The sequence below is a fragment of the Sesamum indicum genome, linkage group LG3 (assembly GCF_000512975.1).
Source record: "Sesamum indicum cultivar Zhongzhi No. 13 linkage group LG3, S_indicum_v1.0, whole genome shotgun sequence".
NCBI classification, from domain to species: Eukaryota; Viridiplantae; Streptophyta; class Magnoliopsida; order Lamiales; family Pedaliaceae; genus Sesamum; species Sesamum indicum.
The window spans coordinates 13,026,547-13,047,947 of record NC_026147.1 but is presented as its reverse complement, the minus strand read 5'-3'; the positions used below and the strand labels follow the sequence as shown (position 1 = coordinate 13,047,947).

Genomic DNA, 21,401 nt, shown 5'->3' with positions numbered 1-21,401 from the left:
CGAAATTTTAATTAACCAAACTTTTGATTCGTTCTGTTAAATTGAATTGAATACCCCTACGATCTACATTCAAGTGAACAAATTTAAAAAATTTAAGACACCATAACATTATTTATCGTTTAATTCTTCAACCAAGTACATTCTTAAAATAATAAATAATTAAATTATAAAAAAAATAAAAACAAAAGAGAAAAAAATTTAAATTAATTTAGTATGATTTGTAGAAAAAATAAGTCTTAAAAAAATTGGATCTTGGTTGGATCTAGAGACCGATGGATTTTAAAATTCATGAGTCTTGAGTTGGATTTAATGGAATCGATATGATTTGGATATAAAATAATTTTTTGGGTTCGGGCTTAGATAGGATAGGGTCTTACCCTATCCATTAACAGGCTAACTTTGATAGCTCTAGAAAGGAAAAAACTTGAGAATTTCAAATACTAATACCAATTTATTATTTTCTTCAATTAAAAAGGGTAACCATAGTAAGAATTTGTTCAAATTTTACTCTCTCCTCCACAAGAAAAACGTCTCCATGATTTTTTTTCCTTTTTTAGGTAAATAGTAAAATTGATCCTTTAAGTTTGTATTTAAAATCATTTTAATTTTTTAAGTTCACTTTTTTGATTTTACTATTCCGAACTATAATTTTTCTCCCAATTTAATCACCTATGACCATATTCCGACAAAAATATGGCTGAAAAATGATTGTATAACCGGCAACGACTTAGTCTGTGGGGGCAATTTCATGATTTATTATTATAGTTTTTTAAATAAAAATTAAGTACGATTAGATTTGTATTTTGAGACATGGACGTATTCAGTAGCAGACTAAGAGTTATATGCCCATACCGTGTCTAGACAACACGATTGTGTTCTTCAAAAAGCCTCTTAAGATTATGAAAATGGTTATTTTCGCTCCCCATAGTACCAAGTTTTTACCTCTTCTAGGTTTCAAAAATCCTTCCACAACCCAATATTGATTAATTTTGAGATTCAACGACAACTCTAATGAAAAGGAAACATGATTTAAGAGGAATATGTAAATTGTAATAACTTAAAGACAGAATCTTAAGCAATGCTTGTCATTGTTGAGATTAGCATACGAGCTTACATTTTCTCCTACCAACTCCCGATGTTCTCGTGTCATGTTGGAATTTGCAACGAGCCCACCAACTATAACAATTGCTAGAGGAAGTCCTCTGCAACTTTTTGTTATATTCTTTATGATTTTCTCCAATTCAGGAAATGGACAACCTTGTTTTCCAAAGATTTTTTCACAAAATTAAGGCACTATTTGTATTTAATTCATTTGTCTGAGGAACATCTTTTTCCAAGTTATATAAATCATTCATTAGGTAAAAATGTGAAGCAAAGAAAAACTCAGTGCACTCCAAATGTGCCGTTAATTTATTCAACATTTGATTAATTAATCCAGCTCTACAAGAAATATAAAATTTAGTCCTAATTAATTGTCATGATTCAATATAACTAGTCGTAATAAATGATCATTAACTATATATGGTCGCATAATGTTTATTGATCGTGATTTTTGTGAATGTGACTAAAATATTTGTGATGTTTAATATTTTTGTCATAATGGATAAACTAAGATTTTGCATTAAATTTATTTAACTTTGGATACTAATAGTCATTAATTAATTACCACGGCTTTTAGCCCACAACCATTACGATATATGCAATAGTAAATTTTCTCTTAGTGCCGCCTAAGTGTGTTGCCATTATGTACTATGTATTGTGGGAAAATTGCAACTTTCGTCCTGTATGAATCTATTGACAATTTTGTCCTATAATTTTAAAATATCGTAAGTTGAGGACAAAAAGGCTGAAATTTACTAGAATGGCCGGAAGAGTGCACGTAACGAACTTCATTTGGTGCACTTTTCATGACATTAATTTAGCAAATTCCGACATTTTGTCCTCAGGTGTTGTCACCACATGTCACTAATTACATATACAATAGTGATAAGTTTATACACAATTTTTGTCGCAATTAATTATATATATAGTCATAAGATAAAAATTATTATCTAGTGACAATTTGAAAAATACCTCATGATACTTTGTCGCTAATATTATCTTTTCTTGTAATGAAACAACTCAAGAGAAAATTGAAAAACAAAAAATGGAGGATTTCAATAAGATGGAAAAGTCTAAAACTTCAGTTTAATTTAATAGGAGATTCAGAGGTTTTTAAAGGAAAAAGAATTATTTTAGTTGAAGCCAATTTATTTTATTACATCGTATACATTATTTACTACAAAAATTATTTCGTGCAACATATACTTAGTACAATACATCCATTTTAGACGTCTCATTATATTTTCCACATCACGAACACAAGTACACAAGCTAGCATAAAAAACACCTTCATACATATTGTGTTTGTTGGATCTTCTGTACATTATTCTCTAAATTTCTCATTTTTCTCAATAGGTGATCAAGAATAATTTACTTAGCATATTGCCACATGGATGGGTCATGCCACACAAAATAGCTACACCCTCCCTCTAGCTTCCTCATGCGAAAACTTGAAATAAATCTCCATATTCTAAATTAATATGGAAAATAAAGAAAAACATCCTACCCCATATTTTTTCACAACAAAAAAACCTTCATCCTAGGTTTACTTTGGTCCAAGAGTAGGGGTGGCAATGAGGCAGGTTTGAATGGACTTGGGATCCACTCCGCTAACTCCGGGAAGGAATTGGGACCCGCCTCGTTCTGATACAAAATCTGTTAGGGCAGATCTAACTTGGTAGATCCGATTATTTTTTATTTTTTTATTTATTTCATACATATATTTATAAAAGAAAATTTAACATATTAATTATAAATAAAATTATTCATTGCCTAACTCAAATATTCAAATTCAGAAAATAAATTCTCAAGTATAAATAAAATTATTCATAACAAAACAATTCAAATAATTTATAACAACTATACATTACTAAAAACTTGTTGTTCGTTACATATTGTGGAACAATTTTTTATTTTATTAATTGTTGAATAAATACTCAACAATGAACAAATAAAATGATATAATATTTTTTTAGTATTTATTTTATCAAAATAAAGTAAATAAGATATATACATATTAAACAATTATTCTTGGGTGGTCCTTAAGGATCCATTACCTGTCCTGCTCTTAATTTTTTGGACCCATGAATGATCTTGTCGAGTTTGGATCTAATTGTCATCCCTATCCAAGAACACTGTATTTTTATCAAATTAATACAAAATTGATACTAACACAAAATTATGTAACAATAGCCAATTCTCCCAATTTTGATTTATTTATTACTTTGTTCCAATAGGTTGTTGGCCACAAAATAAGCGGTCCTTAAAATAAGGGCTAGCATCTACCTTTTTTTGTGAAAAACTACAATCCTTTTCCTGCCTAAAAGAATGACTAATTTGGCAAGTTATAAATTTAAGAAACTAAAGTGATAAAAGTAAATTTAAATTAACCACTTTACCTTATAAAAGTCAAAATTGGGATATTTTTTTAATGAAAATTGGTCAGAGGATATCTATATAAGACTAAAACTAAAACTTAGGGTCAAGTTATAAATTAACCACTTTACCTTATAAAAGTTATAAAAGTCAAGTTATAATGTTATCATTAAATATAATTATTGACACACCTATACTCACAATTAATAGTAGTTATCACTGTATCGTCATTATATATGTTTCACTAATTGTATTTTGTGATAATTTTGTTATTTTTTCACTAATTCTTGCTAACTGTAATTTTTATAAAATAATACTAATTATTAAAAATTATAAAATTTATTATTTTCTTGCTAACTGTAATTTTTATAAAATAATACTAATTATTAAAAATTATAAAATTTATTATTATAATATAATAAATTTTTTTGTCATTAAATATATATAATTAATTATAATATTAAAATCGTCACTTTTTTTTCACTGATTTTTAATTTTTTTTTTGTCATTACATTTTTTTTCAATGAGACGAAAAGTAAAGATAAGGTAGTAATAAAATGATGTAGCCTAAATTTAAATTAGAATATAAGAAAATTTAAAAAAAAAGAAAGAAAGAAAAACGTTCATAATGCGGACAATAATTAGCCTTGTTAGTGTCTTTAATTTTGGAGCCCATTAGCGAATGAGAACACACATATCAGGGGTAAAAAAGTCAAGACGGGAAAACTACTCTCACCTAACACCTTAGCTTAGCGAAGCCGAGCCGTCAGGTTAACTGCAGCCGTCCCAAACAAATTTGTATAGTGGTACGATTCTACCCTCCTGTTCTCATCACCGTACAACAATTCTAACCACACCCACCGTAAGCTTACCTCCAGGGGATCGTGGCCTTCCATCTGTACGCTTGGAGAAAGATTAATCTCAGGCCGTTGAAGACCTTTGACTCATCTTGTATTGGGATCGACGGCTCCTATAAGTGCGGCATAGATATTTGGTGCATGGCGGTGCACTGTAGTAAGTGAAGGTAGCGTATAGGAAAGCAGATGGGTGAAGATAGATAAATCCAGGCGAGGTTTCAACTTTCACCCATATCCATCTATATATTCCTTCTGTATCCGTATTGTTGCCCTCTCAGTTTGGAAAATCCGGCCGAATGCTTTGGGCCCTCTTCTCTTTCTCTCTCTAAAGCCGCGCAGGGACTCCAGCCCTTTCGTTCCATCTCTTTTTTGCTCTTACAGGAGATTAATCTTGCTTTATTGTTCATTTAGGTGAGGTATTTCTGTTCTTGGCTTGATTCGTGTACGTGTGCTTCAGTTTAAGTTGTGGGTTTTGTGATTGCATTGGGGTTTGCGCCTTTTTGGGTGTTTAATTAAGGGTTTTTGTTGGATAAAGATTTGGTCTTGATGTGGGAGTGGTGGAAGTTTGTAGTTTGGAGCTAGTTTTGTTTGATGAATCGATTGATTCTGTGCCTTTCTGTAGATTTTAGCTCTTTTTTGTCATTGGATTTTTGTTTATTAATATGTTTCCGTCTTTGCGTTGTGCAATGTAATACTGTTTGGAAGTGGCCATATTTGACATGTTTTTAGTGTTAGGTATGTTAATTGTGAGCATAAATTGACATACTTGTGTATACTCTACTGGGGTAATATCTTGTTCTTTTGCCACTTGCTATGCAATACGATGCCAAGTTTGTTCTTTATGTTGCATGATAAGGTGCATAGTAATGGTTCAGACTTCGGATTCGGAAGTCGTAGACTTGTAGATTTTTTCTATATTCAGTGGTTCTAAATACTAATAGCATTAGAGTTCCTCTAGGTCTGTTGTCGGTATTGTATGAATGAGGCAATTTATTCTATAAAATAATTTAATAGCTTTGGCGGAACATGTACAGCATATTTCTTTTCCGAAATCTCTCTTTTCTCTTTTTAGATGTGTAAGGGTTTGGATTTAAAACTTGATTTTTTTTCTTTCTGATTGCTTATATCATCATTAGACTTTCAGTAAGTTGCTGATGCTGTTGCTGGAAGGATGCAATGCAATGACTGGATGTTTGTATTAAGTAAAGGTTTAAAAAATGTGGAACTTCATATTTGACTTCAGAGTTTTCTGGACTTTTTCGTGTCCAAGTGATTCTACTTTCGAATTATTCAGTTACTTAGTTGGTTGCCCTATTCCAAACTGGAGACTGAGGGCAGTGGTGATGTCATCTGTATCGTCCAACCCAAAATCAGGATTGTAAAACCTTTTGTTGATATGAAATAAGGAGATCATATCTTTTTCTTTTATAATTAGATCGTGTTTGATATATTTGTTGCAATGTTCTGGGTTTTGATGCTTCCAGTCTGAACATTTCATGTCAAGGGGTGTCTTATTTGCTACTTTGATCCCAGTTTTCTAATTGCTATTAACTCATATGCAGACCCCTTAGAGGCAGACATGGCGCATGCAGTAGTTCAATCAGCGTATTCGCTTTCTTCAGTTCGTTTGGTAAATAATAGGCAGTTCAAGGGATCTAATGCAACAAAAAGTTCAGCAACAATGTTATGCAGTGCACATTTCGCTCCCTTAACGCTGACGGGGTTCACAGGGCTGCGGCGAGCTAATGCCTTAGACATGATGGTGCGGCAAGCTGGCCAGACACTTCAATCAAAGATAGCAGCAAAAAATACCTTTGCCAAACGAGGAAAACATGCACGAATGGTTCCACGAGCCATGTTTGAGCGCTTCACAGAAAAAGCAATTAAAGTCATTATGCTTGCACAAGAGGAGGCAAGACGGCTTGGCCACAATTTTGTCGGAACTGAGCAGATCCTGTTGGGACTTATTGGTGAGGGCACAGGGATTGCTGCTAAGGTCCTCAAGTCCATGGGAATAAATTTGAAAGATGCCCGTGTAGAGGTGGAAAAAATAATTGGACGTGGTAGTGGATTTGTTGCTGTGGAGATACCTTTTACTCCACGTGCAAAGCGTGTTTTAGAACTGTCTCTTGAGGAAGCCCGCCAGCTTGGTAAATAGTTTCGCGGTCTCTTTTTTCTGTGTGCTTTTTCTCAATTTAAGTTCCAGAAATGCCCTCATTGCCTTATTGTCACATGATTGTTCTTTGTTCGTAAGTCAGTGAGATTTTGATTAGTGTGCATTTTGTAGTTTTACTCCATCTACCTCCCCATCTCATGTCTGAACCATAGCATCAACCTTTAAGCTTTAACCTCTGATAATTTCACGCGAATACTTGTCTGTATGACTGATCTGAATTAGAGATTGACATTTACTTTTTAATCAGGTCACAATTACATTGGATCAGAGCACTTGCTGCTGGGATTGCTCCGCGAGGGTGAAGGAGTGGCTGCTCGTGTCCTTGAGAATTTAGGTGCTGACCCCAGCAATATTCGAACTCAGGCAAGTGGCGACTTTCCTTTCTAATGTCCGATTGCATTGTGATTATCCTGAAACTGAGGGATGATATTTGGAAAAGTAGGTTATTAGAATGGTTGGTGAGAGTGCTGAGGCTGTTGGTGCTGGTGTTGGTGGTGGAAGCTCAGGCAACAAAATGCCTACACTGGAGGAGTATGGTACTAACCTGACCAAGCTAGCTGAGGAGGTAATTTTCTATATTTAGCAATTTCTAATTTTGAATTTCAATAGAGGCATATAGCAGAGATGGGTCTTTCATCTATTTAGGGTAAGCTAGACCCTGTTGTTGGGAGGCAAGAGCAAATTGAGCGTGTTACTCAAATTTTGGGACGGCGCACAAAAAATAATCCTTGCCTGATTGGAGAACCTGGGGTTGGGAAAACAGCTATTGCAGAGGGCCTCGCTCAGAGAATAGCCAATGGGGATGTTCCAGAGACTATTGAGGGGAAAAAGGTATGATAGTCGTAACGATGTTTATTATTGAACTAGTTCAAGTTGGTATCTTATTTACTCCTTGAATAATCACTGGATTGCTGAATGATGAAACTAGAAAGGGAACTGACATGGCTATGTTCTCATAATTAAGTTTAGATTTTTTTATGGTGTATTTTGGGGACTCACTGTAGCTATTGAAGAAGAATATTGACTACATAACCCAGGCATGCACTCATGCCATATATACTGATCTTGATTTATGATTTAGTTGGCCTGCTTGTTTAATATGCATTTGTGATTATTTATCTAATCTTGATTTATGATATTAGTTGGCCTACTTGTTTAATATGCATTTTATGATTATTCATCTGATCTTGTTTCAGAATAAAGTAATGGAAGGTGAGCTGAATATTATTTGGCATTCTGCTTCCAGATCTTTGTAATGGTTAAGTTGAAGTTGATATTGATCTTTTCACACCGGGTTTACTATTTTTTGGAAATGCAAAATTATGCTCCCTTCCCACAGATCTTTTTCTTGACGTAATAATTGTTTGTTATGGATCATTTTAGGTAATAACCCTGGACATGGGTCTTCTTGTTGCTGGGACAAAGTATCGTGGTGAATTTGAAGAAAGACTGAAGAAGCTGATGGAGGAGATTAAGCAAAGTGATGAAATTATACTCTTTATTGATGAGGTACACACATTAATTGGAGCTGGAGCTGCTGAAGGGGCAATTGATGCTGCAAACATTTTGAAGCCTGCATTAGCTCGGGGTGAGCTACAGGTTAGCTAAACATCTAGTTACACTCTCAAGATTAATAGTATGCATTAAGATGTACTTCACTACAAGATAGTCATTACAATTATATTATGTGGGGTTTTATAGATATTGCTCATGAATGGTGCCTCTGACAAAATTTCAGGAAACCTCATCTTTTATTTCCTTTACCTTCATGATGTTGCATCAAATTTTTACTTCTATTAGAAATAGGGGAGATTCTCTAAGTGATTACGTTCTTAAAACATTCTCTAATCTTTTGGTGTAATGGTAATGCTGTAATGGTGATTCTGGTCTTGAGGGCATAGGTTCATGTTATGAGAATAGCCTCTCTACATTACCAGGGTAAGGTGTATCTTCCCAACTAGTGGATGATGGGGTCCTGTACAATGCACATGCTTTCCCTTTTTCAGTTAGCTACTAAATGTCTAAGTAATATTTTTCTGGTGCTACTTTTCCTGTATGGTTAGATTCTCATCTTTAACGGCTAGATGAATTTGTGGTGGGTGTTGCCTTAATGGATATGATTACTTAAGAAGCACCTTAACAAATTTGTTGAAAAGATGACACTAGAATGGAAGTTCTATACCCGGTTAAAGTGTTACTTCTATTGCTTCTGACCTTAATGTGAAGGTTCCTGGTAAAAATAATCTAGCAATTTTAGCGAATTTGGCTCCATTCTTTGTACTATTCTGTCTTATTGTTCTCTTGGATGCAGCCATATTTCTTGCACTTATATCTTGTATGTATAATACTATCATGTAATTGCAGTGTATTGGGGCCACTACACTAGATGAATACAGGAAGCACATTGAGAAGGATCCTGCTCTAGAAAGAAGGTTTCAACCTGTCAAGGTCCCTGAACCGACAGTAGATGAAAGCATTCAGATTCTTAGAGGGCTTCGAGAACGCTATGAGATACACCACAAGCTTCGGTACACTGATGAAGCTATAGTTGCTGCAGCTCAGTTGTCCCATCAATATATCAGGTATGCAGTATCTAAATCTACTATTATTCATCATGAAATCCTGTATTATGTACTATGTAGGACTTGGCTTAGACAGTGCGTAAATTGATTGTAAACTTCCAATGGTTTAGTTTTGTCATCTTTCAGAGCCTTACTAGTGATGAATTTTGACAAGAACACTCTGGCTTCCGTTATTGATGATGAGCTTTCGTTATTCTGAAGTTCACATTGTTCCTGAATCCTGGCTTATGGGCACTCAGCCTTTATCTAACCTCTATCCTTGCATGTTCCAGTGACCGCTTTTTGCCCGACAAAGCAATTGACTTGATTGACGAAGCTGGTTCCCGTGTTCGGCTGCGTCATGCACAGGTATGCTCCTTGCTTTCTACTGTCAATCTGTTGTTTTTATTATAGTCTAAATGATGCTCTTACTTTTGCAGCTCCCTGAGGAAGCCAGAGAACTTGAGAAAGAGCTCAGACAGATAACAAAGGAGAAGAATGAAGCTGTCAGAGGTCAAGACTTTGAGAAGGTAAGTTATGTCACGTAATATGTATGAAATTGCAATTTTCCCATATATGGTTAATATTTACGAACCTAAATAAATTTTCAGCGTGTGAAAAACTAATCTGTTGGATTCTTCATTTTATGCTTTATATGAATTTATAGGCTGGAGAGCTGCGTGATAGAGAAATGGATCTCAAGGCACAGATATCTGCTCTTATAGACAAAAACAAGGAGATGACCAAAGCAGAAAGTGAGGCAGGGGATGGAGGTCCAACAGTCACTGAAGTTGACATTCAGCACATTGTTTCTTCTTGGACAGGTATACCCGTTGAGAAGGTGTCAACTGATGAATCTGATCGCCTCCTTAAGATGGAGGATACCCTCCACAGGAGGGTCATTGGGCAGGATGAAGCTGTCAAAGCCATTAGTCGTGCTATCCGCCGTGCCCGAGTCGGGCTCAAAAACCCCAACCGACCTATTGCGAGCTTTATCTTTTCTGGTCCAACTGGTGTTGGGAAATCGGAACTAGCAAAAGCACTGGCCACCTACTACTTTGGATCAGAAGAAGCCATGATCCGACTTGATATGAGTGAGTTTATGGAGAGACATACTGTTTCAAAGCTCATAGGGTCACCGCCTGGTTATGTTGGTTACACCGAAGGTGGACAACTAACTGAGGCCGTTCGACGTCGTCCCTACACCCTTGTGCTTTTTGATGAGATTGAAAAAGCCCATCCTGATGTCTTCAACATGATGCTTCAGATTCTGGAAGACGGTAGGCTGACTGACAGCAAAGGCCGAACTGTAGACTTCAAGAACACACTCTTGATCATGACATCAAATGTCGGAAGCAGTGTCATTGAGAAGGGAGGCCGTCGCATTGGTTTTGATCTAGATTATGATGAGAAGGATAGCAGTTACAACCGGATCAAGAGCTTGGTCACAGAGGAGCTGAAGCAATACTTCAGGCCAGAATTTCTAAACAGATTAGACGAGATGATTGTATTCAGACAGCTCACCAAGCTGGAGGTGAAGGAGATAGCTGACATTATGCTGAAGGAAGTGTTTGAGAGACTGAAAATCAGGGAAATTGAACTTCAGGTGACTGAGAGATTCAGAGATAGGGTGGTTGAGGAAGGATATAACCCGAGCTATGGAGCTAGACCACTCAGACGAGCTATTATGAGACTTTTGGAGGATAGCATGGCCGAGAAGATGCTTGCACGTGACATCAAAGAAGGTGATTCAGTTATCGTTGATGTTGACTCTGATGGCAATGTGGTAGTTCTCAATGGTACCAGCGGCACTCCTGAACCGTCTCCTGAACCAGTAGTAGTCTAGATTTAGCTATTTATTTCAGTCTCTACTGGTGTTTTTATCACACTGCCGTGTTTGATTTGAACTGGACTGATGCGTTTAACTTACTACATCGTTGACCTGTAGGCAGTGAACTCCAAAGCCAGTCCATCAGTTTTGATGAGTTATAGGCTCCCATCTCTAAAACTAGCTCCTAGGCTATATTTATATTGAAATGTATTATTCTTAGCTAGGAAGAAATTTTACACTTGCTGATGCAATGATGAAGGGGACCTTGTTGATTATGGTGACAGTGGTATTATTTCTTGTTATTTGTAGAGACATTCTGTTTTTCTGTTAAGTTCTTAATTCATTTGACTCTGGATCTGGGAACGAGATCATGTCCTTTTTAACCCCTTGTTTGGTGGGTCGATGATCTCTCATTCCATATTGGTAGCCGAAGGACTTGGGCAGATTATATGCTCCAAGATCTCTTTCAAAACAAAATCATACCACATCACAGTGGACTATTTATCGCAAGCACTTTGGTCATGATGTGCAAGTGCCCGCCAAATCATTTAGCGTCACATGCACACATGTGACAGGATGCACTTTCGATAATGATTACTCAAATAACGCATTGATAATATGCCGATTTAGATGAAGTATAAGATTCTTATTTCCGCACATATAAAACGTTCTGCTATGTGCAAAAAAACCAAAACACGTGTTTATCAAGTTTCGTTCGATTAACAATTAGATTAAGACTTGGTACAAATACTCAAAACTGTATTTATGAAAAAAAAAGACTTGAGAGTCATAAAGCAGAGCTACAATACAAAGAACCTGGCTTAAAGATCTATTCCTCTGTCATGGAATGAGATTGTCTTTGTGTTGGGCTGACGCTCCCACCTCGACTTATTTTCAATGCATCCAGTGCTTTTTGTATTTCCATATTCATTGCGCTGTCCACACTGCCTGATGATAGTTTCTTGTGTGCTTTCTGTAAATGAAGTTTCAAGGAGCTGCTGCTCAGTCCAGCGTTCTTTCCGCAGATAGGGCATACCTTCATCACTGGTCTGCGCTGTTGCCATTCCATTGAAACTCTTCCATGCAACTTCTGATCTAACTCCAAGAGAATCCTTGCAAACCCATCATTCGGCTGGGCTCTACGGTGAGCTTGTTTCAGGGCATTCCACGCCTCCAATAGAGTAAAGTTTCTGCATTAGAAACAGCTTAGGAAATGAATCTTTCTATTTTGATATTTACATCGATAGAAGTATGGATGCTGTTGAAGTGTCAGTAACACTCCAACTCTAGCATTCTGCAACTTACTTTCTGAGCATCAAATAAGCAAGAACAAGTGTTGCACTCCTACTCTTCCCTTCAAAGCAATGAACCAAAACTTTCCCACCTATTTGTTCAACCTGATTGATAAAATCATGCGCTTCTTGGAAAATCTCACTGATGTTGGTGTCTTCATTGTCGCATATCTGTTCATAGAAACAAGTAACAGTCAAGAAGCAGTTCTGATTGATACAACACAAGAGACATGAAGGGAATCATCACCGAACACTACAGTACTATAATTAACAAATTCAGGTATAATAGGAGATATTCAAATTTAGAGTCCCAGACACAATTCTTTGAGCTTCTCAAGGTACTTAATATTTCAGTCATAACAACAACAAAGTGAAGGGCTAATATATTGAGGCACGCTACAAAATTTTTACAAGAGTTGGTATAAAAGAGAATCTGCATGATAAAGATAGCTATGTCCATCACTTACTGAAAAGTTTTTGTATTCAAATAACTCCGGAAACTGAGAATCTTCCTGTCCAATTTCATTGGAGCACAGGCATAAAATATGTGTAATCCCCAAAAGCTGCAAAGTATATACAGATCTAGCAGCAAGAGCCCCTCCAATAAACAGTCCACCTGAGATTGGCGACGGCTTCTCTGTATTTGCTGCATCAGATATTAATCCTATCCTCTCAAGAATGTGCTCAAGCCTGACCTGATAATCAAGACATCAGAAAGAAAAATATTAAGTTACTCCTACAACAAAAATGAAGGAGCATTATGAAAATCTTGAAAACATGGCAAATTATACCTTCAACTCATATGCATCAACCACATAATTGCTATCACTGCCTTCAAAAAACCCAGTAGTGAAATTATTCTCCTGACACAGTTTAATGGCATCATTTTTAAGCATATCATTCCATTGTTCTAACTCTTTATATAATTCTGCATCCACCTGAAAAAGAAGAAATCAAGAACCTATTATGATGCAAAGAGCAACCCAAAAGAAGTTAATACACCTGTACAACATAAAAACTAGACTAATTATTAAAGAATGAAGCTCCTTTAAGTATTCTTCCTTCAAGTTTATCTACAAAACATGGCAATGATATCAATAACTAAAAGATAACACAGAACCATTCATGATGAGGCAAAGATGTGTAAGATAACACTAAATATTTTCGGCAACAAAAGATGAGAAATATCATCCATGCTTCATGTTCATTAACTATGCCTTCAGTTACTGTTATATTAAAATGAAACCAGTATATGCCAAGACCAGTGGCAGCTATGTTTAAAATCTCAAATGCAAGAAAGTTTTTGCCATAGAATAGGTTTTTCTTTTTAGATGCTATTTAACTTTTTCTCTCCATGTATCACAAACCTTTGCAAATCTTTGGAAATCACGGAGCTTTGATGTCAGCCTCAAGCTACGTAAGGGTTCACCACTCCCCCTGCCAAATTTCCCATGCCAACCTTCACGTGACAATGGAGAACAACTATCTAAACTTTCTCTATGTCCTGATGATGGAGGCCTCACGATTGTTCTCTGAGATTCTGAATCATTCAAATCGATAGTGTGATCACCAATTATCCGTTCCTTGCTGGGTGAGGATGGGCCATGGACCTCTATCCCTTTAGCCGGTGATGGAGTTTCAGGAACCATCAGATCCTCTTTGTCAATATCCCCACAAGAAGATTTATTAACGACACTGAGAAAAGCTCGCAACAATCCATCTAGTTTCTGGTGAAGGGTAACAAGGAAAATGTGAAATCCCTGCAAATCCCTCAGTGCTGCTCGAAATCCACTTCTGAATTCATGCACAACCGAAATCATTTCACTTTCACGAAAATCAGTTGTTGCATCAACATTTCCGGGTGAAGCCCCTAATTTTCCTCCAGTTATTTCATGCAACAATTGTAATGCATACTCTGAACTGTTTATGAGGAGCTCAACTAGCTTAGGATAATTCGCTTGGTCATTTGCACGTTTCCCTGCTGGTGGTCGTCGAGGTACCCCAGAGTCTATTGCCACAATGTGTGAATCGGAAAACACCGACTCATTCAAAGTGAGACTCCTTACACTATTGCTTGACTTTGGAGATTCTATAACATCAGAAACATCAGAACTCTGTGCCACCAATCCTGGCTGAGGAGGGCTTACTCTACTGTCTATGGAAGTTGCTCTTCTTTCTTTTTGAAGTGCCCTAATTACTTTTGGTCTATATCTCTTGATTGCAGAATCAAAGGCCATCTCTAGTGCATCAATATTTGCACCAGGTACTTTTTCAGCCAGGAGTAGGTTTGCAGAGTTCCCACGCCACCTGAGCTGGCGACAAGGAAGACGATCTTCATTTCTTATAACAAGGTCCAACATCAAAATCCTGCCAAGTGCTGCTGCCGTCTTTTCTGCTACTTCTCGTGACTCAAAAGCATTTGAGTTTTCTAGTAAAGGAGATCCGTGTACATAACTGTAGTTGCAGGTTCAGTTGAAACAAGTAAATATATATGCCTTATGGTAGGTTCACATTATAATCACATATTCATGCTCCCATCAGTACATTAACTATATGACTGAACTCCCTAAAAACATTTTCACATGTATGAGATTTATCTTACATCACCCATATGGCTAACTTCCTAACACTGGGACTTTCTGCAAACAAGATTGTTATTTCAAGTTTTCATTGAATTATTTATGCACTATTGCTCGACTAGCTGACGAGCTATAAAATAAAATGTTGTGCCATTCTGGAAGTAGGTATAGGCACAAAAATAAAGAACTCTGAACCAGACAAAGGTCCATCAGTTGGAACCTCAAACACAGAAATACCTGTGCCTTTCAGCAATAAGCTCAATATTTATGCTAAAGCAATAAGCAGCAGAGCAAGTGAAATTTATTAGATGAACCATAGCACTTGACAATCAAAACGCACTTCATTAATAGAAGGCAACGACTAAGCTCAAGAGCTTCCAGAAGTTCTGAACATGTCATTTCACCAATGTCATCTCCTTCAGCAATAGCAGCATCTTTTGCTTTCTCCGCAGCCTCCTTGATTTGCAGCCATTCAGGACTGGCATTGTGAATGACTCTAGCCTGTAATTTGTTATACGTTTTGGCAAATATAAAATTTTTGTTTCACATGTAGAAGCACATAGTATTTGAAGTAAGAAGGTACAACTTGTGGAGTGCGGACACCTAGCCACTTCGCGAATTCATAGCCAAGTCGTTCTGACTGGGTGGCCATCCTTGATGAAGAAAACTTTATGACAGCTGCAGCTTCCTTAGGAGAAGATTCATCATTTTCTGGTTGGTTAAATAGAGCAAAAAAAACAACACCCCCAGAATTAACAGTGACCTGTTACCACACAATAATAGAAAGCAATGATCAAGCACAAGAGCTACGAAATTGGAAGCCTAAAATAGTTAAAGACAAACATAAATAGTAACCAAATAATAATTTTAGAAAGACAAATTGTCATGAGGGACAGACCTTGTAGCTCACCAACATTATAATTGAAGCCTCTCTCTCTTTGCAATATGCCATCTTAGAGCAGATTTTCGAAGATTGGACAAATGTTTTCCTTTTCATTTGATTAGCACGTTTGAAATAGATTAAGAGGGAGGATGAAGGAAAGCTTATAAGGGGCACTCAAAATTCAGCATGTGTCACATACACATCTTGAATGGAGAAATGCCAAAATTATTATGATATTTACCACATTGCCAAATCATCAAGGGAAAGTTAAGGTATGTATCATGTAACTTATTATGGCTGAGAAAATTTACTTAAAATCGATTAGTTGTGTCTGTTTACGTAAGTATGGGGCACACTATTGGGGCTTCGTCTTAAAACACTTCACTTTACAGCATCAAGAAATTTTTAGCCATCATTTTACTAGGCAACAATTGACACCAAAATGTGTACACAAACAATAGAAGAGACGAGCAGAATCACGATCCATCCTAAAACTAAAGTATGTCTTGCAAACCTCCAGTGCTTTGTTCATCTCATCCTCAGAGTGCTCAGTACTGCTGCTATGCTCTGTATGGTGAAGAGAAGAAAGTGTACTCCAGGAAAAGGTGCTTGACTCAATATCCAACATGTTAGCTTTTCCAAGTCTTTCCCACAAGCTGATTTCTATACCTTGCTCGGGTGGGGTAATTTTTATATCGACATTATATTCTTCTTGACTGAGAAAGAAAAATGAAAAAAACAAGTAGACATATTAGCTTTGTTTTACCTTTTTCCTCATACCAAAGAAAGAAGGAAAAAAAAAAAAGACTAATTCCAACACCCTCCCATGAGGTTTAGTCTAATTACAGGTGGAACTCCTGAAGTATAGAAAATTACATCTACTACCCCTATCATTTGCTATTATCTAACAAACAGACCCAACCATTAATGTTATTAACGGTGAACATCATTATTTTAGTAAAATGACAAATCTTAAGTTAATTTAATTAAAATTTAAAAAAGTATCTCCAAAAATTTGACTATGTTTAAACTCATTCGATGTTTATTTGATTTATACTTATCTCAAGAAGTTAATGTTTCTAACTTGTGATAAAAAATTTAAAAACATATCTCATTCAATTAATAAGTATATTCTGAATTACTTCAATCAAAATTATTTTGAATTTAGAAATCTATTGAATATATCATTACATTATTAATTTGATTTCCTTTTATCTTGTTTTTTGAAAATTAAAGTAACGAGTGTGGTTACGTCATTATGGTATTATATGAAACAATTAGCTAATTTTTTATATCGAATCAACTTTCACAAAATAGATTGTCTTAAATTTGACAATAGAAACATAACAGGCGAGTAAAATTTGGAAAGAGAAAAGATCATGACCTGAATTATATTTAAATCTCAGTATATATTATGGACTTATTTGAATTCGGAAATTTAGTTTCATATATGGTTAAAAGTCCATTAAATGCTTAATATATTTTTATCATTTTATTTTTAATAAGTATTAAACTGTAGAAATAAAAGAATTTTGAAGGGGGGAACTGTAATATGACAAACCTTTGGGAATGTGCCTATAATCTGAAGGGAGGTTTGTTTAACTTACAATGAAGGGTAAAAAAGTAAATCTATCAAGAACGTTAGGGAAGTAGATATAATATTTCCAACCTAAGGAGGTCTAAGTATAATTAGACCAAACCTTAAAGCGGGGCACTCTAATTATCCCTATATTTAAAAATAGTTGGAATAGAAAGTTCCCTCAGCAAAAACAGCAAGCAAGCCAATCATGTGGCATCGGTCACCAAATAGGATATTAAGTTCACAAAACATTGATCTCTATGCTCAAATACCAGCTCATGTTGACACCAGTAGGAGCAGGTATAATTTAACTCTAACATCACTACAGATAGGCTAGCTCAAGGTTATTAACAAAAGGAATTGCTGTACCTCAACTTGCTTCCAAATAACCACTTGCTTAAAGGTATAAAATTTAGGTAAATAAGTCCGCTGAGTCTTGAGCAAGGAGTGTAGAATCAGATTCCCGTGATGATAGTCCTCGTTCTTAAGAAGTGAACTTTTCAAATACCTTATACATATTTCTATATGAACGGGGTTAGTCAAGTTCCAAATTTCTTTTAACAAATTAACACTAAGGAATTTATTGTCCAAAAGTGGAATGAAAGATAAGAACAACATACAAAAGATATTTATATCCAAATTTCAGTTCAAAAGAAATGTGATAAGCCACTTTGGTTACTCGGATGCAGGGATGTATGGGCACCTGGTAACAACAAGATGTGTGGAAGGACAAGAACAAGAACAAGGAACCTTATATACTAGCTTATCAAATTCCTTGAGGAGAAAGAACCACTTCTCTTTCTTGTTACCGGACCATCATTTCAATTATTCCATTTGTTTCTAACACCATTTCTAGTGACAAATTTCCTACTTCTATGGATTGAAAATAATTTTGCTTAGTCCTACCTACAAGGCTACAAAAAATGATAATGCCACACTGGGGACCTCATTTTATTACATTCTTACTATCCTCAAAGGGTGTGTGTCTAAACAAATTTAAATGGAAATGAATTATCTAAGTTTACTAATTAAGATCCTAACCAAAATCCACTGAAATTAGTATTTCTGTCTAAAATCAAATGTTGCATTTTGAGCATTCCATCCACCATGAATTGATCCTTTTACATTTACCTCGGATAATCTCAGACAAATAAATTACTCATAGGCACATTTTGATGAAACATCTGGAACACCAATAAATAGACCAACCTCAAGGGCATTCTCTCAGCGTGGTAAGGTCGATGAGGGAAGCCCGATGCCCGATACTTGCTGCTGCGCTTGCGAACCAGCTCAAGCCATTGGGCAAACCGATAAGCGGGCCCTGCAGTAATATCCCCCAACATATACAACACCTGCATTTCTCAACATCCTGAGTCTAAATCCTTTTTCTTTTCCCTTCCAATCTCAATTTCCTCGTAACGAAAAAGAAAAAAGAAGAAGAGAAAGAAAATGGCGACAAGAAGATATACCCTTGAAGTGACAGTGAGGGGCAAAGGGGCGTCTGGCTCGGAGTTCGCCAGATCAAAATCTCTGTCTTCCTCCTCTTTCTGCATATACATACACACAAACAGACGTACATATAAACGTACGTATATATACAAATTATAACCCTGAAACCAGATCCTCTTCGTACAAATGCAATTATATTTCTATATTCTATCATACATAGACATCCAAACACAAATGGAGCAAATACCCCAGATCTAAAACCATAACAAACTTTACAAACATATACATATATATAGTACACTATAATGTAGGGGGGTGTGTGTGTGTGTGACGGTAATGATTCAAATAGTGGAAAGTGACGTGGGAAAAGGAAGAGAGAGAGAGAGAGAGAGAGAGAGAGAGAGAGAGAGAGTACTTGAAAAGTGAAGGGGCCGCCTTCTTTTTTATCATCAGCGTCCATCTCTCTCTCTCTCTCCGTTCTTTTTCTTTCTTTGGTTGAATTCTTGATGTGAAAAATGGGGTTGGAAATAAGCGAATCTGGCGGCTATTTTGGGGCGGCGGCGGTGGAGGCGGAAACGGCAAAGAGAGAGCTGAGGAGTGGAAGTGAGCTGGTCGGTGAGAAGCGGTCGGCGGTTGGCGATCACAGCACAAGCACAAAACCATAAGTGGAAAGAAAAAGACGTTATTGATTGATTGTTTTGGTGATAAGGATGATGATGACATCTTTATTAATTCTCCATCTACTTAGACTTGAGACTTTCATGTTCTAAAATTCTGATACAGTTTTTGAGTGTTTCTGTATGATAACAAATATTGGATATATTTTGATTCATTTGAAAAATAATTTAAAAATAAAAATAAATATACATATTCTGAAAAACACACACGCACATATCATATCAACTAGTTGTTATGCTTATAATTTAAGCTAGAAATTATATTATATTTATGAGACTTTTTTGAGTTCGAATCTTACAAATAAGTGGATATTATATTAATTACGTATGTTTGTCTATAATTTACAATTTTATTTTTTGATATTTGTGGATATTATATTTTTTACATATGTTTGTTTATAATTTATAATTTTATTTTTTGATAGTTTAATTATTATTTTATTAAGATTTTCAATTTATATAAATATATTATAATTAATTATTATTAAGGTATTTCATAAATGTTTTTTTTATTTAAAAAGACATTTTCAAGGGATAAATGCAAGTTAACTTCCCTTCACATATATAGAAAGATGAAAACCACAATTTTATTTTATTAATTATATCTATCTATTTTAACTATATATATATATTATATTTACATTCATATAATTTTTTTTTAATAGGACATTCATATAAGTTTCAAAACATTATCAAAAGAGTTTCAGAGTTTAAAATATTAGGACATCTAAGTGAGGAATAAAATTGAAAATTCAGTTAAGTTGTTTGTTCACTTAATTTTTTAAGGGGATCTAATTGTAACTGCCAAATTCTGAAAGGATAAAGTGTAATTACGGTACTCTGAAGGGACTCTAAGTGGAATTAACCCTTAATATATATTCAATTATAAATTTATTTTTTATCACTGTTTTGAAACTCAGATCATTCATCGAACGAAAAATTTAAGTGGGCCATGTGTTACTGGTCCAATCATTGGATCAATCATGATTGAATTAGTTTTGTCACATTTATGTCATAAATAATAATTAATACATTAAGAATAAGTTTAAATAATACTAACATACTTAAAAGTGAATCCTTTTTGTATTTCGCTCTTTTTTCTTTTTAATATTAGTATTTTAATATGATATATTGATATAATAAAATAAATTTAAAAAATCAAATACAAGCAACACTGCACAAATGAAATTACCTAAAGAACTAAACAGCAAGAGAGGTAGGCTTGCCTCAGGGCTGAGAAGAGGTATATGATATATTCTGAATTTAATGTAATTTATTTTATGTGATATCGAAAATGATCTTTATAAAGAATAAATAGCGATTTATCTTTATATATTTTAAAAAATAAAGCAATTTATCTCACTGCTTAAGCAGGTAAAATTGCGTCAATTTTAAAAGCATGGGGAGGTAATTTGCTATATTTTAAAAATCACAAATGGGTAAATTGCTATTTTATTTTTTCCATAAATAGATTATTTGCCTATTTTCATAACACAGATAAATAGATTGCAATTTACCCGATATATTAAGGGAGAGGGAGAAGATGGAGAAAAGACGATGCGAGGCGTGTTCGGCTGAGAAAGGGAGAAAAAGTTAAGCCTATGTTTGTTTTTGTGTTTTGGCCCATCTTAGAGATGGGTCAAAACACAAAATGGTGTTTGTATATATAACTTGCACACCTTCACTAGGTGTGCAAGTTATATTATATATATATATTTTTAATTTTTTTCTCTCTCCTCTCTTTTCTCTCTCCTTTCTTTTCTCTCTTTCTTGTCGTCTTTCTTCTCTTCTTCTTTTTTCTGCAGCCTTGTCTCTTCTCTCTTTCTTTTCTTCTTTCTTCTTTCTTCTCTCTTTCTTTTCTTCTTTCTTCTTTCTTCTCTCTTTCCTTTTCTTCTTCATTTTTGTTTTTTTGATCGCGTTTCTTTTCCTTATTTTCTTTGTTTTCTTTATTCTTCTTGGGTTTAAGATGCTGGGTTGTGTTCAAAGCTTCTAATTCAGATGATTTTAGGTTAAAGTCGCGATCTTTATATGGATTACACC

The 21,401-nt window shown here is 35.2% G+C and overlaps 3 protein-coding genes across 5 annotated transcripts in view; 2 read left to right on the top strand and 1 right to left on the bottom strand.

The window, feature by feature from the left end:
- LOC105158216 (ATP-dependent Clp protease ATP-binding subunit ClpA homolog CD4B, chloroplastic-like) lies at positions 4,523-11,250 on the top strand. Its single transcript, XM_011074884.2, has 10 exons — positions 4,523-4,745; positions 5,897-6,484; positions 6,758-6,873; positions 6,953-7,075; positions 7,156-7,341; positions 7,894-8,109; positions 8,875-9,092; positions 9,365-9,440; positions 9,512-9,601; positions 9,739-11,250. Exons 2-10 carry the CDS (start codon positions 5,914-5,916, stop codon positions 10,915-10,917), a joined length of 2,775 nt encoding a protein of 924 aa, XP_011073186.1. The 5' UTR covers positions 4,523-4,745; positions 5,897-5,913; the 3' UTR covers positions 10,918-11,250.
- LOC105158215 (dual specificity protein phosphatase PHS1) lies at positions 11,581-19,274 on the bottom strand (the record flags this gene model as incomplete). Its single annotated transcript, XM_011074883.2, is given in 11 exon segments — positions 11,581-12,092; positions 12,208-12,365; positions 12,662-12,889; positions 12,986-13,132; positions 13,562-14,648; positions 15,114-15,274; positions 15,360-15,536; positions 16,171-16,372; positions 18,445-18,587; positions 18,705-18,782; positions 19,100-19,274. Coding segments are annotated over 11 exon segments (2,787 nt in total). The 3' UTR covers positions 11,581-11,731.
- LOC105158214 overlaps positions 21,199-21,401 on the top strand; it is a 3,131-nt gene continuing 2,928 nt past the window's right edge. For 2 of the 3 annotated variants that reach the window (XR_002286749.1, XM_011074881.2), the window contains exon 1: positions 21,199-21,401. Coding sequence is in view for 2 of the 3 variants with exons in the window: in XM_011074881.2 (XP_011073183.1) it covers positions 21,390-21,401 (12 nt within the window). In the remaining variant the exon portion in view is untranslated. The other variant, XM_020692449.1, reaches the window with a different exon arrangement.